General features: G+C 36.8%; 3 protein-coding genes across 3 annotated transcripts; 2 read left to right on the top strand and 1 right to left on the bottom strand.

The window, feature by feature from the left end:
• Window positions 1–578: 578 nt before the first annotated feature.
• Window positions 579–4154, top strand: LOC137711403 (uncharacterized). The gene is made up of 4 exons (XM_068450638.1): window positions 579–1431; window positions 2730–2785; window positions 2879–3068; window positions 3370–4154. The coding sequence occupies exons 1-4, from the start codon at window positions 838–840 to the stop codon at window positions 3721–3723; spliced, it is 1194 nt and encodes a 397-aa protein (XP_068306739.1). The 5' UTR covers window positions 579–837; the 3' UTR covers window positions 3724–4154.
• A 1848-nt stretch (window positions 4155–6002) lies between these two features.
• Window positions 6003–8439, bottom strand: LOC137710405 (acyl-CoA-binding protein). The gene is made up of 4 exons (XM_068449414.1): window positions 8297–8439; window positions 6526–6643; window positions 6323–6385; window positions 6003–6195 (listed from the first exon to the last, which is right to left on the bottom strand). Exons 1-4 carry the CDS (start codon window positions 8306–8308, stop codon window positions 6116–6118), a joined length of 273 nt encoding a protein of 90 aa, XP_068305515.1. The 5' UTR covers window positions 8309–8439; the 3' UTR covers window positions 6003–6115.
• A 3343-nt stretch (window positions 8440–11782) lies between these two features.
• On the top strand, window positions 11783–16928 carry LOC137710285 (probable polyamine transporter At1g31830). The gene is made up of 2 exons (XM_068449217.1): window positions 11783–12230; window positions 15087–16928. The coding sequence occupies exons 1-2, from the start codon at window positions 12027–12029 to the stop codon at window positions 16557–16559; spliced, it is 1677 nt and encodes a 558-aa protein (XP_068305318.1). The 5' UTR covers window positions 11783–12026; the 3' UTR covers window positions 16560–16928.
• Window positions 16929–18010: the final 1082 nt, after the last annotated feature.

The following is an 18010-nucleotide window of genomic DNA, read 5'->3' as shown; positions in this document are numbered from 1 at the left end:
CAAAGATGAAATTTGTTAACGTAAAATATATATTACAATTGGGAGTTGGGTCTAGAGTTTAGGATTAAAAAACTTAAAAGAATTTGGAAGAAATAAAATTAGGTAGCTAGAGGTGGTGGAACGGCAAATGGTGCTAGGGGATGGGGTAACTTGAGTTTAAAGTTGGGAGGTTGCAACGATTTGGAGGATTAAAACAAAAATTAGAAACCTCTTCTTCTTCTTTATAAGCACTGCTGCATGCACATCCATGGAGGCAACTAGCCTTTCCGCTGCACCTGCCCAAATTGTTGGAGAGTTCCGAAGATCAATCACAAGTGTTTCTTCGGACATCCGGAGGGTCCCGGGATCTCCTAGGTCCCTATATGGATCAGCTCATGCGTACATTTACCATATTTTTCATACCTAATTTATACCACTTCTCTAATAAAAGTATGGCCTATAACATATGTGCATTAGCAGTAATGTTGACTAAACTTGAGAGAATCGACTAAACTTCGTAATGACATTAGTTCAACTTCGAAGATAAAAGTCTGGAAAGGTAAAGACATTACATGACATGTCCTATGCAGCTATACACCCAATCCCAGAACAGCTGAGTAGTGACAAAAGCAAAAAGCTTCCTCTCTTCCAAACTCACAACCCCAGACCCCAAAAGCTGCTCTTTTTTTGGTTCCCTCTCCCTCTCTGAGCTCTCTCCTCTGTTGCCCACATTACCAGAGTCTTCCTCTCAGTCACAAACACGCACGGACACCCAAAAGCGACTCACTTACCAGTCCAACACAATCCGAAAACCCAAAAGCTCTCTCTCTCTCTCTCTCGATCTCTCACCAGTCAATCATGGCTGAAAACGGGCACAAACTACAACAGCAGCCAGAAGAAGAAGATGACACGAAGAAGCTATTGTGCTCCTACCTTGGCCTGAGCCTGGGCATTTTCCTGGCTTTAGCTCCCGACAACTTCCAGGAGCTCCAGACCCAAGTGGGCGAGCTCTCTGCCCGGCTGTGGCAGGCGGAAGAACAAGTCAGGCTCATGACTTCCCGCCGGAAAGAGGACTCCAAAGCCAACGCCAGGGTCGTCGAGATCTTCGCCAGCCACCGCAACGCTTGGCAAGCCGAGGAGAAGCGGCTGCTACACCAGATCGACGCCGCCCATCAAGAAATTGGCCACCTCCATGCCAGGATTCTGGAGCTGGAGAAAACCCAGGACGATTCCAGCGCCAGGATTCGGGATTTGGAGAGGGAGGTTGGGGAGAGGGACGACATGATTGGCTTCATGGCCACCAGAGGCGGAGGAGGAGCTGATGCTGAGGCTGTTGACGCCGACCACCACTGTCACCGCCACCAAGGCAAGGAGGAAGTCAATGTCTACGACAATGCCGTCGCCTTCAGCTTCGACTCCCACTTGGTAGCCGATGCTTCCAAGCTCTGGCAGGTTTGCCTCCATTACTTGCACACATTGGGGCTTCGATTTCGTATGGATTAAGACTTTTAACAGTTTGATTATTATGTTGTTAATTTAGCACTTGCATGATCAAAGACAGCAGTTGAAACTCTTAAGCCATTATTATTAGGCTATTTTTTTTGCCATGACACTCGAACTGGATTTTAATCTCACTTTGTTCTTTGCAACTCAAAAATCATAACTTTACTCTCTGAAACTCAAAATTCGCTTCACTTTGCCCTTCAAACTCGATTTTGATCCCTATTTGCCATCTGAAACTTAAAAGTCGTCTCTATAAAACTCAAAATTCGCTCCATATTACCTTAGATCTGTTAATTTCTTATGTGGGTTTGATTTCGGTGAGGAAGCTAATCAATTCCTTTTCTATTTTTATCATCTCTTCAATTTCTTTTAAAGTTAATATTCTCTTGTTGAATGTTGACGCATAATGGAGATTTATAATTAAGTTTATTATACATGTGACATGGTTTTATTGGGGGTTAGGTCCTACGTATGCTTTAGGAGGTGGCCTATTAGAAGAGAGTTCATGAGTCAAAGTGGAATGAATTTTGCATTTCAGGGAGTAAAATGATAACTTTTAAGTTACAGAGTAGAAATGGAGTTCCAGGGGTGTAGCTAAAAATAAGCCTTATTATTATTAGCATCTTATATTAGCAAACAAGTTACAATTTGGAGGTGCATTGTCTCCTTCATCACTACCAAACAAGTTGCAATTTGGAGTTGCATTGTCTCCATCATCACTTGCAAACAAGTTGCAATTTTGGATTTGGAAGGCATGTGTTTGCTTCTATATGGAAAGGGAATCGTTATCCCGAAATTATGTAACTTGGCATCTCAAGTTCACCCCTTTTTTGGCACTCATCGCTGTAGTAAAGTTCCAACACCAATATTCTCTGCAATGATTTGATCAACTGTTCTAGCTTTTTGGAAAAATGATCGAAAAAAGAGAAAAAAGCTTGTCCTTTTCTTTTCCCTCTTGTCTCCTCAAATTTGTTTCTTTGTTCTTACTTCCTGTTTTCTGAAGTGAAAGTTTTTAACTTAAATTGCTTTTTAAGAGTTTCCATCTGAGCAATCAAACGTCAAACGCAATTGGAAACAATTAAAACACAATCCAGTGTCGTCTTCTTTCACCGCGTTGCTGGTTTAGTTCTTTGAAGTTTTTCTCATTAAGGACCGTTAACCATTATGTTGGCGTATGTTCTCTTCTCCGAATTTATCAAATTGGAAAGGTATGTAGCTTGATTTTATCCTTTGTCCTCCTTATGCAGGATGTACAGTATGAATCCCTTGAACCGTTGTATCACATGAAGCATTTTGTGCCAAGGTATGTATTTGACAGCCTATTTGCTGATCGGTTCTGAGGCGTCTAGTTAATGTTCTGCAGCTAATTAAAGATCAACACGTCTTTATTTCCTAGGGAGTCACCTTGGAAGCTAGATGGTGAGTCGACCAGAATATCCTCGAAGCTAAAATTACTTGAACAGGAATTACTGAATTTGGAAACTATTGGGAAGAGTGATCTTTCCAAGGTACCTTCATCGATGAGGAAGCAGACCAAGAGGTATCAAGCTCTTGCGGGGAAGATAGACGATCTGTGCAGAAGAATGGTAGTGTTTTATGTTCCTTGTTTTACTTTTTCCATGCTATTTTACGTCTGCTAATAAGAATTAACGGAAGAATTAGTTAACCATAGACATCTTTTAGTTGATGTCACTTAGTTATCGCTGCACCCGGTTTGTAGGATGAACTAATTCTTCGTTGGGCAAGTACAAGTTCTGCAGTCGCCCCATATTCTACATTTTCTTTATATCTGTTTTGAATTGTGGCATTTTCATTACATGTCTCCAGGGATACTTGACAGGCTACAATTTGGGTTGTGTTGCTCGCTAAATTTTCTTGTTTTTACAGCAAGGTAGTGATCCCTCCAAACCTACAATCAGTCCAGAGTTTCGTACACAAAGACAAACGGAGTTTTTACTCGAATCATTTAGACTTCAACAACGTGCAACGGAAACTGGACAGAAGCTGATGGCAGTACAAACGGAGATTGGGAAGAGTTCTTATGGGGACGAGCTGGGGAACCAGGCCAAACACAACACACGACGGTCTTTGGATTCGATCAGAAACAACTTGAAAGAAATACAAAGAAATTTGGAGATATGGCTGGCCCGAATCATCGGAGATCTTGAAGGTATTCTGGCTAGAGATGGCGCTTCTCGTGTAGGGGAATATTGTATCTCTAGATATCCTTTTGTTCAGTAGATCTGTGGATATGAACTTAAATATTTCTCCCAAATTGTTTTCACTTTTTGTAATTATCCTGGTTCCTGGTGCAAATGAAATCATTCCACTTTGTGTATGATAGCATCTGTATATTTCTTCTTGCATGCCCACGTCCAATGCGCCTCTACCACTATTACTGTTGCCACCAACCCTATCTACCACCATCATCTCCGCCGTCACCATCACATGGCCAAGACAGTGACACCATTGTAGTCGTCGTCATCGGCACCTAGCCATAACCATGAGCACCACCATCATTCTCGTCGCAACTGCCACCACCCAACAACCATCACTGTCGTCACCACTGTCGCCATCATGACTGGCACCACCTCCACTAGCATGAAAACCAATTACCATAATTCATTTATAGATGGATGAATCTAAATACGCATTATTCTTTGTATTAGCTCCTTTATATTTATTTCGAGTTAGCTTAATAAAAAACTTCACAAATTCTTAAAAAAAAAAAACCTTCAATATTTGAAATTCCTTATTATAAATCACTCTGTGATATCATTTTTGTAAAAAATTAATAAAATATGAGATCTTTTAACCTTCGGATTGTATAAAAACACGTTGAAATTGGTAAAAGTATAACGAACCGCCTATCTATTAATTTTAAACGACATTTGTTTTGATTTTTTTTTTTTGTAGAGATAATATTTTCAAAATGATATACAATAATAACAAGTCTGACCACTAACTTTGAGTTTTGTGAATAAGTTACAAAACGTTTTGAGGAGGAACTCCTCATCCTTAGCGAAACATCATTCATAACATTGTTCATCTATCTATTTATTATTCATTGATTGAAAAATATTTTTTCTAATTAATTTTTTGCAAAATAAATTTTATAAAATTATATACAAAATTAACAATCTTCATTATAAACACGAAATTCTATTAATCCGTCATGAAACTTTGTGAAAATGGCTCTTCTTGTTCAATTTACCCAGTGGGAAATGTGGACCACTACCCTGTTTCCCGGTTTTCGTTAATTTCGAAACAGTTCTTTATCAGTTGGATGGATGTTGACCCGTCAATCCTATCTTTCCTTTGGGAATCGACTAGTCCAACTACCTTTCAGTTCAACCTCTGTTATCTTTTTGGTAGCTGCGTAGCAATTGTTTACCGGGAACAGGATCTCCTTCGGATTTATTTTGTGGAATCCTAGGGATTTCTATATTGTAACCGTTCATTGTATATTTTGCAATTAATTTTTATTAAATACTATTTGTGTTTAATTTTAAATAAAAAAGTCAAATGATTTCTGACCGCACGATACACAATGAATGACTAAGATATGAGGATCTCTAGGATCCTACAATTTGAATCTAGATGGAATCCAAATCCTATCAACCGTGCTTAACATTATCCTCCGCGGATCACTTAGTACTACGGTCTACTGATATTCCTCTTCATTTGTAAGTGAAATATCTTATGTTCGATTCTCGTCAAAAACAAATTTGAATCACATTATTACTAACACATTGTGAGACTACTCTCTTTTAACGTAAATAATATTGTTTAAAGAAAAAAATAAAAAAACACTATCCTTCGTAAAGGATCGACCAAAAATACAAATATCCTTTGGGCTGTGGAGAGTGAAACCTTTCATTTCTCCTTACCCTAAACCCTAAACATGTCATTTGTGGTATTTATACGTATCAAATTGCGGTTTACACAAAAAAGTATGTAAGAGGGAAGGAATGACTCGTTATAAGGAAGGATCAGAGTAGTGTTACTTTTACCCGTGTTGCCAAGAAGGACAATGTCAGCTACTATTCGCTCTCAATAATTGCCCTGATCAACCCAACCTAAGAGCAATCATGATATTTTAGAACTTGGAAGCTACCTTCAGCCAGTTTAAAATATTGATATAAGTCTAGATGAAAATATCGATATGTAAATTTATGAAAACATCGGTTGTTTTTGACAAAAATGTGTTATCAAAAGAGTATATAAACTCATCCAAATTTAGTCAAAATTAGAAGTAAATTTTCTCAAAAACAAAAAAAATAAAAAAATTTTGCAATCAAACAGGTATATCAACTAATCTAACAAAATTTATCCCTGTCGATGGCTAATCTAACAAAATTTATCATTTGACAAAAAAATAAAGCATTAGTAAAAGTAATGGACAAGTAAAAGCAATTTTTTTTTTTTTTTTTGGTAAAAGTAAAAGCAATTTGGGCAACTAAAATTCACTAACACTGCAAACTCCTTCAAGCATTGTAAACCAACTATAAGTAAAACCATTCTACCGAAAGTATCTCGTAGATTTAACATTCACATACATTTAGATATAACAGAGTACCAGTACGAAAGAGTACAATGTTTATTTTGATTCAAACGCCACCTTACGAAAGCATCAAGTAGAAGCTCCAGCTTCTTCAAGCAGCTGCTTCACCTTCGTGATGTAGTCGCCCATAGCTTCCTCCTTGGATTTCCCTGCCAAAACGAAAAATTATACGTTAGAATTATTCTAGAACATACGGAAAATTATACCTTAGAATTATGCTAGATTATACGACGAAGATTTACATATAATAGAAAACGATATGCTCAGAAGTATCACCTTCAACAGCCTTCCATGCATCCCACTTTGCTCTGTCCCTCATATTGAACATTCCTGGGCGGCCTGCAAGTCAGCCACAAAGAAACAACACGAAGGGAAAATTTAGAGGCAGTTGAGAATCTTATGAATGAAAAATTTGCATTGCAAGTGAGAGAACGAAAAATGGCGGATTCTCAAAATTTTTATGGGAGCATTGTCCTAACTCGTGTTCACTGCTCCAACAGTGGCTTGCTTGTATAGCCCATAGAGGATGAGCTTGTTCTCATTGGTTGTTGACTCTGGAAGGGTCTTGGCTTTCTCAGCATGTTCATCAAACTCTTCCTGCATGACACCCAAATCATCAAATGTCATACAAAACAAAAACTTTGATCGTTGTTCCGATTAAAAGCATATAGAACAAAGTCATAGAGAAACTTTATAAACACGGATGCTAAGAATGCCAAAAACTGTGGAACTTTCAGTTGACTAACTAGTAACCATGTATCATTGACAAAAGAAATCGGAGGATGAGCAAATGAAAATAAACGCTACGCATTCAACAAGTGAAGATTTTATCACCTAGAAGGTAGATATGCATTCCACATGTACACATTGTGTTCAACTTTACTGTCAATGTAATACTATCAAAACAATGAAATTCTCTTGTAATTGATTACAGTAGGAAGCAAATCATATATTCAGACTATCGTGAAGTGCAATTTATTGCCGCAAAAGCAAGCTTATAACTAGCCAAATCTATAACTGGATGTGTTTAACTGAACCAATACGCTTTACTTCCACGATAAATTGACAGTGTTCCAGATTTAGACAGGTATAACTAACTCACAATTCCGAAATCAATAAACATAAAAGGACCAGACCATATACCGAGCCTCTTTACTCTCTGGCCTTAAGTGTGTTCCAAAGTCGAAGCTGCATACATTTGACACTAAAACTTGCTCGGCTTCCTCAACCAATTTGGGATATGCAAACCCCATTCATTACGATAATTTTGAAAGTCATAGACATGTTAATGCAACACGAAGTATATGGAATTACGAATAATAACGTTATAGGTTTAATGTTTTAAAAGGTGAAGGCAAAGCCAAGGAGTTTCATGGATAGCCCCGCCTAGGTGAAAGCATTGAGGCGTGAGGCAAAGCCACACAGGAACTAAAGTTATATATATATATATATATATATCCATATATTATAATCAACAATAGAGTCGAAATCAAACATTATAGAACAACAATAAACAATCAAATAAAATATTTATTCAGGTGAGAAACCCTAACAAACGAAAAAAGAAGCCCCAGCCGATTCTTGAGGCGCCTCAGGCGCCTAGGCGCGCCTCGACCAAGCCAGGGCAAGTTTAAGCCTACTCCCGCTGGGCAGAAGTGTTTTCCTCACCGCCCCACCTCGAAGGCCGCCCAGGCACGCCTCATGGTTCGTTTTTTAAAACACTTATCAAATGATGGTTTTTGATAAATATCGTTTGGGAAGCTCGTAGGAAACTCGTAGATTGAACTTTAGATTTCAACCTGCTTATCACAAATCTTAGACACTGCCTTATTTCATATTCAGTTCAAGAAATCAAGCAAGCAGTAAGGAGGGAAAATAATCGAAAACCCTCATTAGACGGCGATCTGTACGTTAATAACATCCGGATTTTAACTAATTGGTGTCACCGTGATAAACACTAGTTAAAACTTACAAAAGCTCTGATCCACTATACCAGGATCAAAATCTTGATCCCAAAAACAAGTAAAATACATAAATTAAAGGGAACCCACAATAATTAACTATAATTCTGGCTGCTTTACCTTGACCAATTCATCAAATTCAAAACAAACAAAGTAGAACACAGATCTGAACTAATCACACTACTGAAACCCAAGAAAAGTAGCAAATTTAACGACAAATGGATGATCTTTCATTGATAATATGATATTGAATCGATGTTTATGGGGAAGGGAGAGAATGAGAGCATACCTTCAAACCCATTTGGTTGATCTGCGAGACGGATTCTGGTTCGCTTGGATAAACGTATGGAGTGTGAGTGGCGTGTGTGATGGGGAAGGAGGTGGTAAGCTGTAATATATAACATTCAGATTCCCCCTTCGCGTTCTCCTACTATTTAATTAAGCGTAAAAGTAGATCAAAATTTTAAAATAAATCTGCAAATTGATACTAAGAGAATAAGCACGTCACTTAAGCAATGCAAACGGCCATTTAACATAGTGGTACAAAAATGTTAAGCCTTTACATAGCGGTGTGGATTCAAATTTCGTTGGTAATTAATCTAATAAAATTTATTTTTTAACAAAAAATAAAAAAGTAACACTTAAGCAATAATTTAATTATTAATAACTACATCATTTCATTTACAAAATTTAATTTAAAATTTTGATGTTCCTAACATTCTATTTTAATTAATAATTGCCACGAAACATTGGTTTAAAAAACAGAAAATATTTTATGTTGGAAAAAACAGAAAATATTTTGTCTTCAGTTTTCTAGGCAATAAAAGAAGGGAAAGTAAAAACTGATTTAAGGTGATGGAAAATAGTTTTTTTTTTTTTTTTTTGTTCCGATGGAAAAAGCATATTCCGTATGTTATTGATGGATAGAAATTAGAATTGAGGGGTTCATGAATGGGTTTGGGAATTGCTATCTATTTTTTCGGTTTAGAGTTTAGCATCATTTGAAATGTGACGATCGATAACTGTTTGGTTTATGCTGCTTCAATTTAGATTCTTTTTATGTTTGTTTTTGCTACCTTCGTGCCTATGTGTGGGATTCCTATTATATATAGAGTTGCAACCCTCCTTTTACTTAGGCCTTTTACTTTATCGGTTGTTTATGAGAAGTCTTTTGATCTATCTCTTGCTTGTGCTAGTTTTTTAATGTAAGTAATTTCGTTTGAGAAAAAGAAAAAGATATGGAATCACAGTAAGGTCACGACAGATAGGCCCCCATATTTAATATAAGTAGGTTATTGACCAAAGTTACGTTATTAGTTGTAACTACTAACTACTACCTCTAAATGCCGATCCATCTACCAAAGATATTGCACCTTTTTTTTTTTAATTTAATTAATAAATAAAACAAAAAGGGATTGCATGTTTGACAAGTTTTTGCATACGTGTTTTATTGGATCTAAATTTCTGCATTTTTATGTGTGGAAGAATGATCGTAAGAAACCTGCAAGACAAGGAAACAACCGTTAATAAGCCAAGGCGGGCTAATTACACTAACGCTATATACCCTTTAAGCTTTAATTCACTTAACTTCATTTAAGATGAATTCACTCCTACAATTAACTACTTAAAAGAAAGTGTTATAAATGTACAGAAAATGAAATCAAAATTTATATTAAACTTAAAAATAAAAGAGTGCATTTTTGCTTACCCCAAGTGAGGGTGATTGGTTATGTTAGGTTAGCTATATGTTGTGCCTTATCAACAATTCCACATAAGTATGAGGTCGGAAACTCTTAAGTACGGTTCTAAGGGTGAGAGCTTTCAGCCATATGGATAGTTCACGGTGTTCATCAACACCTAATCATTTTCTTCTTTTTTTTGCACAAGGAGCATTGGGCTTTTTTTAGTTTAAAATTTGAAATTCATGTCTTAAACCAATTGAATCAAACTAATCTTACGACAAATTTTGGACAAAGTTGCACTCTTAAAAAGAAAAAAAAGCCAAATTCTTGTGTGCGTTATGCGAAGGTGAATTGAAAACTGATGAGGTGTTAATTTTGTTATGGTAAAAAGTGTGCAAAAGAAATTGATGGAAAAGATGGAATTGTCAAATTTAGTTATTAAAGAATTTTTTTGGGAACTTTAACGAAAAGCTTCAAGTACTGTTTACTTTAACGAAAAATTACATTTTTACACTAAAAAGTCAATTATGATACTATTTACTCTATCTTTTATTTTGTCTTTATCGTTAAAAGTTAAAATTTTCAAATTATTTTCATTAGTTTTCATTTTTTTTTTATGGGTCATGAAATCAACTCTGAATAAAGCCCAAGGTAAAACCAACAAACCCAACTGCTGGAAAACTCAAAACGATATTGGAAGAATACAGAGAGCCCATGGTTGCTCTATCATCATCATTATCGCCTCACCAACACAAGCAACACCACCCCTCACAACCACATTTAACACTTACCTAAGGCCTTCCATAGTAGTTCAGAAAATTGAGTGTAATGCCAATACTATAGGGATCATACTCTTACGGTAGGTTGGAAAATTTGAGTCCTAGAAGAGTGAATTTTATTATTTTAATTCAATATACTCATAAAATAAAGAAAAAGAAAAAGTAGATGAATCCTACATTTAATGCCTCTGTGGTCTTTCCGGTCCTCAAAAAGGTAAATTACAGTGACAAAGTCACCAACTGATTCATTTTTTGTAAAAACTAAACAAATAACAATAATCAAACTCACATAATTGTGGCAATAATGTAATACAAATGAAACTCTCATTACTTAATTCTTACATATACACCATTTTGGAAGGCCTAACGCTTAAATGAGCCATTCAATTAGCTAAATGAGTACCCTTTGACCGTCTCTAGGTTCGGTTGACATCTCTTTGGGTTTTCTAAAGTGAGGCCTTCTCTTAAAGTTTGGACCAAGGCCTCCGTGCTCGTCTTGAGCTTGGGCCGGATTTGCTGAGTTTCAAGTTTCTAACTACATAGACATCAAGTGAACGTCAATAATGTTGCGCACATAAACAAAATTAACGCATCCGTTGACTGTCTCTTTAATGGATGTGAGTTTCTGTCATTACAAGTGGAACACAACACATCCATATTGATAAGTATGTATCTAAGTAGCATTAGTACTCCTCTTGACAGCCTAATAGAAAATAGATCTGGCAACGAGTTATATTTGTCGAGTTTGTGTCATCTAGCAACGAGTTATATTTGTCAAGTTTGTGTCATACTTATCAATCTAAGTAGCATTAGTACTCCTCTTGACAGCCTAATAAAAAATAGATTTGGCAACGGGTCATATTTGTCGTGTTCGTGTCATACTCGTTATCTTAACGTGTCGTGTCGTGTCGTGTCAAACCTGTTATCATAATGGGTTCTTAACAAATGGTAGGTCTTCCATCTTGCAAATAAGGCATATCTTGTCTAGATAAAAATTTTTCCAGATTCAACAATGCGTCGTATCATTTTGTGTCAGTTAATATGTCATGCAAAAAATTGCCATGTCTGATGTCTAGAATTGGCAAATGATATTATATTGGATTCTTTACAAACGACCTGACTTGTTAACAAATTTCTAACATGTAACCTAATAACAACCGAACCATTAATGAGTTGACCCGAAATTTGTTTTTTTGTGTCGAGTTAACAGTTCGTCCAATAAATGGTCAGTTACAGAGGGTATTAAAAAAAAAAATTGAGAAAATGAAAAAGGAAAAACCTTCAACTGCATGCCCATTTTGTGGATGCGTTATTATCCAGAGTTCTTCCTTCTTGTCCTTATGCATGGGACTTCGGAGTGCAATAACAAAATAACAGATAAAGCAAAACAAGAGAGAGAGAGAGAGAGAGAGAGAGAGAGAGAGAGAAAGAGAGAGAGAGAGAGAGTAGCAGCAGCTCGGTTCCGGGCTTAAATTCCTCTTTCTCTTTGGATTCCTTTTCTCTTATGGAAATTTGTGAATCCAGCAGCAGATAATTAATCAAAGTGGGCGGTGTGGAGATGGATGGTGGTGGTTCAGAAAGTCAAGGTCTTCCTCCTCCTCCTCCTCCTCCTCCTAGTACTAAGTCATCTACTCATCGTCGCGCTGCCGCTGCTGCCGCCGGCGACGGCGGTGATGGTGGTGCTGGAGAAGAACAAGAAGCTGCTCCTCCTTCACACACTCGGACTACAGTCCATCATAACTCTGACGCCACTCATGACCAGGTAATTGATTAATTAATTCTTAATTTAATTCTCAAAATATTGTCATTAACTTTTCTGTTTACAAAACAATTCTCTCTTTTCTTTTTAATTTTAATTAAAAGCATATTTTAATTTTGGCAGTGGTTTGTTTGGTTACGTTGCGTGCATCTTAAAAGCATCTTGGTAATGGTGGCTAGGTCTCTTTCTTTTGTTTTGTTTGTGCAAAAATTCTTGTGCTATGGAGCACGGTAGCTGTTTTAACCTGGTATTCTAAATGTTTTAATAGTCAGATTTTGATTTTTTTTATATTTTTAAGTAAAGATCTCACGGCCAAATATCGAATACCCAACAAAGTCACTTGTTTGTTTCATCATGTATTGTATGTATGTTTCTCATTTCCATTTGTGGTCTTGTGAGTTATGGCAGCGCTAGTAGTCCTTGATGATCTATATTATACAATATTGATCTAATTGCACTTTTCTATATTTGTAAGTTAGATGTATCAGATTTAAATTCGTGAACGACAAATTTATTATCAATTTATTTTCTCACCGTTAATTTAAATATACCATCGCCTAAAAAGTCCAAATGGAATTGATATTTTTGGGAAAATTTGTTTGCATAAATTCCACATGGGTGCGTCAGCGTTCCTAACCTAATGACTATTTTAAGAGCATAATGTGTGCACGCATCAGATTCGACGTACAACTAAAGCACCTGTACCGTCGTTTACACCACTAATTCACACTGATTTAATGCGGTACAACGATTTTTTTTCTTTGTGATCGGAACACGAAGGGTAAATCACGTGTTTTTATACAAACGGTGAGAAATTTTATTTTTTAACTTATTAACTTTTTAACACACATATCCCGTCATTTGTATAATGACATGTAGTATACCACCTCGTGTTCCTGTCACACTGAAAAATCTCTCCAGTACAACAAACACCTGAAATTCGGTATCTACTTTTCGAGGTTTACTAATACGAAAGATAAACGATAAGTGTATTCTCTTAAAACGGGATTTTTTATGAATTTTTTTTACTGTTTATAGTTTAGCTTTAATATTTTAAATATTATGTTAAAAATATAAAGTGACAGAGAGATTAAAGAGTTCTATTTTTAAGAAAGTCTCTTAACATTTTTTTCAGAACAAATTAGAGGTCATTAGGTTTTAGACCAATTGAAGGTTTGGTCTGTGGACTAAAATTCGTGGTATTGGTTTATGAATTCATTAAAACATGAAGTATGATATACTTTCGGGTGCTAACACTAAAATTTTCGTTTAAAATAAAGAGTTTAATGGGCAAATAAGATATGGAAGTTTTTAAACCAAAAAGACTATTGTTTAACACCATGTCGAGTTCTTAGACCAGTACTTAATGATTTTAGTGAAATGATTAAAGCTCTAATTGGATAAAATCCATGTAATAATGCTCCAATTTTCTCTTTCTAGTAGTATGGGTGTATACTATACATCAACATATTGGTGATTGCTAGATTTTTTAACGCACATATATACAAAGTGTTTCCTTCATTCAATGATGCCATACACCAAAAAATAATAGAATTTTCATTGTGCTTGTTGGGGTTGACTTTTTATTTTCATATTATAGGTGATAGAGGGAGTATATTTTTTTTTCTCAAACAAGTTATTGCTATTAGTACGTTTCCAATTTAGTTTGGAATGTTAAAAACTTTTCTTTTCTATAACAGTAATACTATTTGTAAACAAAAAATTGACACATTTAGCAACACATCCTAAATATAGGTGAACCCTCTTGTTGAAACGTTTGTCAACATGTGCGTTGGTTTTGTGTACAATTAGCATTGTTGTTATGATAAATATTGGTTGTTTTACACACAAAATTGAGTTGAGATTCTCTTTGGATCTCTATTTCTAGAGCCTAAGAACCCAGAGAGCTGGGTCGTTGAAGAGAGAGAAAGAGAGATTCAGACCCTTAGTTTGTGTGAAGCCGGCCACTGGAAAAAAGCTAATGATGACCACATGTTTTAAATTTTAAAATAAGTGGTTCAGATCTCTAAATTTTTCGGTTCCGTACATAGAGATCCGAAGAAGATCTCAATTCCATAAAATTGTCTTCTAAATGAAAAGTATAGTTAATGGCTGTAATGAAGGAATCTATAAGAGGTCAAACTTGAGTTGAGATCAAAACGCTTTTAGTGATCTAAAACCACTTATAAATTATATCTAACTTGAATTTTTAACAAAAATTTCAACACACTTCTAATGCAAACAACCCTGTAAGTTTCTAACATAAGGGCATTTAAACAAAAGCAGCCCTAAAGCATCGTCCTTCACAATCCACAGCCACTTTGATCCTCTGAAAAAAGAAAACTTGCTAAAACCTTGGGTTGCACGACAAAGTAAAAATTGATAAACAAACAAAGTCTTCCTACTCACTTAACTAAAAAGATATTCCACTCTCTGCCTTGGTCAAATCCCACCTCCACTGCTGACTTATCGGCTGTGTCCGCTGATGTGTAAAACTTGGAGCTTCCTTTGTTCTTCAATGGTGGAGATTATCTACCCCAACACAACTGGAATTGTTCCCTTCTTTTCATCTTCCTGGTTTGTTCATTTTCCTTTCTTCTTCGTAAGATTTGTTTTTGAGAAGTTAGTGCCCCCAAGTTTGAATCTCCCTCCTCATAGTTATATGAATTTAGTGTAGAATATTGGCTGTATAACTAAAATTGGTAGATTCAAAATTTAAACTTTTGTTTTGATTGATGAGGAATTGAGGATAGTTCAGTAATGTACTTGCTTGTGTAAATATAAGCATAAGCACCTTTAAACCTAATGCCAATGAAAATCGAACTAATATTTTTATTTGACAAACTATGGTAAATGTAGAAACTGATGACCACAGAAGAAACTACGCAAGCTTCCATTGAAATGGGAGAGCGTAACGGGAACGGTGCTGAATATGTTTCAGTTGGTGAATTACATTTCCCTAGGGCTAGGGTAGATAACTTCAAAAAACTCTCACTTCTGCCTCTTGTCTTCATCATCTTCTATGAGGTATCTGGGGGTCCATTTGGGGTTGAGGATAGCGTCCAGGCCGCTGGTCCGCTTCTAGCCCTTGTCGGGTTCTTGGTCTTTCCACTCATATGGAGTGTTCCCGAGGCCTTAATTACCGCGGAGATGGGTACCATGTTCCCTGAGGCTGGGGGTTATGTTGTTTGGGTTTCGTCGGCTTTGGGTCCCTACTGGGGGTTTCAGCAGGGTTGGATGAAATGGCTAAGCGGGGTTATTGACAATGCTTTGTATCCGGTTCTGTTTCTGGACTATTTGAAGTCGGCAATCCCAGCGTTAGGTGGTGGCGTTCCAAGAGTTGCAGCGGTCTTAGTTTTGACATTGTTGCTCACTTACATGAACTATAGGGGTCTGACCGTTGTGGGTTGGGTTGCTGTTCTTTTAGGAATTTTCTCAATAATGCCTTTTGTGGTTATGGGACTTGTGGCAATCCCCAAGGTGAAGCCCTCGAGATGGCTAGTTGTAAATCTACACAATGTGGACTGGAATTTGTATCTGAACACTCTCTTTTGGAATCTCAACTATTGGGACTCGATAAGTACACTTGCCGGAGAGGTAGAAAACCCAAATAAAACTCTCCCAAAGGCTCTGTTTTATGCTTTGATATTAGTTGTTCTTGGATATTTCTTCCCGCTCTTAATGGGTACTGGGGCTGTTCCACTCGACCGTGAGTTGTGGACAGATGGATATTTCTCAGATGTCGCTAAAATTATTGGGGGAGTGTGGTTGAGATGGTGGATCCAAGGGGCTGCAGCAGTGTCGAATATGGGGATGTTTGTTGCTGAAATGAGCAGCGACTCCTTCCAACTTCTTGGGATGGCCGAACGAGGGATGCTCCCTAAGTTTTTTGGTAAGCGGTCTCGTTATGGAACCCCAGTGATTGGCATTTTGTTCTCAGCTTCTGGAGTCCTTTTGCTATCTTGGCTGAGCTTCCAAGAGATTGTAGCTGCAGAAAACTTCTTGTACTGTTTTGGAATGATTTTGGAGTTTATATCATTCATACGGTTAAGGGTGAAGTACCCAGCTACAACTCGGCCTTACAAGATACCCACTGGAACAGTTGGAGCCATTCTTATGTGTATTCCTCCAACTGTACTAATTTGTGTAGTTTTGGCTCTTTCAACACTCAAGGTCGTGATTGTGAGCCTCGCAGCTATCTTGATCGGCCTTGTGATGCAGCCATGTCTCACTTACGTTGAGAGAAAGAGGTGGATCAAGTTCTCCGTCAGTGCTGACCTCCCAGATCTTCACGGTGCAAATCAGGAGAGTGTTGGCTCCATAAGACATTAGTAAGTCCTCAAAATATGCAAAGCCATTGTATACTCAATACTGTAGGTCGTTGGTGTCGTTGGTGTTGAAGCGATGACTACGCTCAAGTCCATAGCAGATGTTGACTGATAGCTAGTTATCATCTGTGTGTGTGTTTAAGACGATCATCGATGGAAATGTTTGATTAGATGTTGAACTATCTGTAACATAAATTGACTAGGGAATTATGTGAATTTGGTTTCAGTAGATTTTTGGAATATCATGTTCTTGAAGGACATTTGCAGAAACTTTGAAATGTAAGATGCATGTTGTGACTTGTGGGAGAGATGTATATTGCATGTCCTTCCTTGGAGGTGACATACAAAAATAAGAAATTTCACCACTCCTGTAACTTCTGAGTTCTAATTTTATAATTCCGTCATTTAAAATTTCATGTTTAAATCCATCAATATGATTCAAACGTTGAATCAATATATTAAACTCATATAAGAATCATATTTCATTAGAAATTTTGAGTGGTTGTTAACGCCAAAATCTAGTGGAGTTGACAAACAGTGGCTTTAGGGGATATGGTGGTTTTAGGGTTGTTGCCTAGTTTGATAGAGGGCTTGACGGGTTGGCATGTGGGTGCCCCAACTTGCGGAAGCTTGTGGTGAATGAATTGCACAAGTACAGCGATAATGTGCTGCGTGGGATTGTGGCGTGTGAGAATTTGCAGATGTTGAAGCTGGTTGCAAATGTAGAAGGGTTTAGGTTTGGCGCTCCGATAGCAAGAAGATTTTTTTTTTATTAAGTTTAATTTTGTTCAGATAAAAAAATTCTTAATTTATAATATTTAATTAATTTTTCAATCTAGTTGGCTAGGGGCTTTGCCCCTGCCACCTTAGCAGCTAACAGATAAATTGACGGACAATGAGACAAATGTCTAACATTGCAATGAATTTGTAAGTTGATATATGACATTCTAATGTTCAAAAATAGTGTATGAGTTTGCCATGTGACAAACATTGAAGTAGTAAGATGTAATTTTAACCAAAATTAAACAAAGAGCAGGAAAAGAGAGAGAATAAGGAAACACTCAACTGCATGCCAAATTTGTGAGTGCTTTATTACTATGTCTCCTTGTCCTTAGTGCATGGGCCGGAGTAGGGAACAATTAGGTCATCTCCAACCGAAGGTTAGTCAGATGGTTCATTTTAACCCTCTAACCTTCTAAGAAATTAATATTTTAATGAACAGTACATTACCATATTTGACTTCATCTCCAACTGAGGGCCAAAGGGCCATAGTGCTCGTTTTAGCCCTGTCACAAAAAACCGTATCCAACCCAGGGCCAAAGGGCCAAACATAATTTATTATTTAAAAACTACAACTTAAATTCAAATTCAACAGCTAAGTGACGTCAATTAGCCGTTGGATTTGAATTTTTTTTTGCTATAAATAGGGTGGATATTTGGCTATAATTCACACAA

Source organism: Pyrus communis, chromosome 12, assembly GCF_963583255.1.
Source record: "Pyrus communis chromosome 12, drPyrComm1.1, whole genome shotgun sequence".
NCBI lineage: Eukaryota > Viridiplantae > Streptophyta > Magnoliopsida > Rosales > Rosaceae > Pyrus > Pyrus communis.
The sequence above is the reverse complement of the archived record's forward strand: the minus strand, read 5'-3'. Positions and strand labels throughout refer to the sequence as shown.

Coding starts and splice junctions, on each gene's coding strand:
- LOC137711403 (XM_068450638.1), top strand. CDS start 838: ATGGCTGAAAACGGGCACAAACTACAACAGCAGCCAGAAGAAGAAGAT. Junction 1,432..2,729: donor ATGCTTCCAAGCTCTGGCAG/GTTTGCCTCCAT, acceptor CTCCTTATGCAG/GATGTACAGTATGAATCCCT. Junction 2,786..2,878: donor ATGAAGCATTTTGTGCCAAG/GTATGTATTTGA, acceptor TTTATTTCCTAG/GGAGTCACCTTGGAAGCTAG.
- LOC137710405 (XM_068449414.1), bottom strand. Junction 6,386..6,525: donor TGTTGGAGCAGTGAACACGA/GTTAGGACAATG, acceptor GCTGACTTGCAG/GCCGCCCAGGAATGTTCAAT. Junction 6,196..6,322: donor TGCATGGAAGGCTGTTGAAG/GTGATACTTCTG, acceptor TCGTTTTGGCAG/GGAAATCCAAGGAGGAAGCT.
- LOC137710285 (XM_068449217.1), top strand. CDS start 12,027: ATGGATGGTGGTGGTTCAGAAAGTCAAGGTCTTCCTCCTCCTCCTCCT. Junction 12,231..15,086: donor CTGACGCCACTCATGACCAG/GTAATTGATTAA, acceptor TGGTAAATGTAG/AAACTGATGACCACAGAAGA.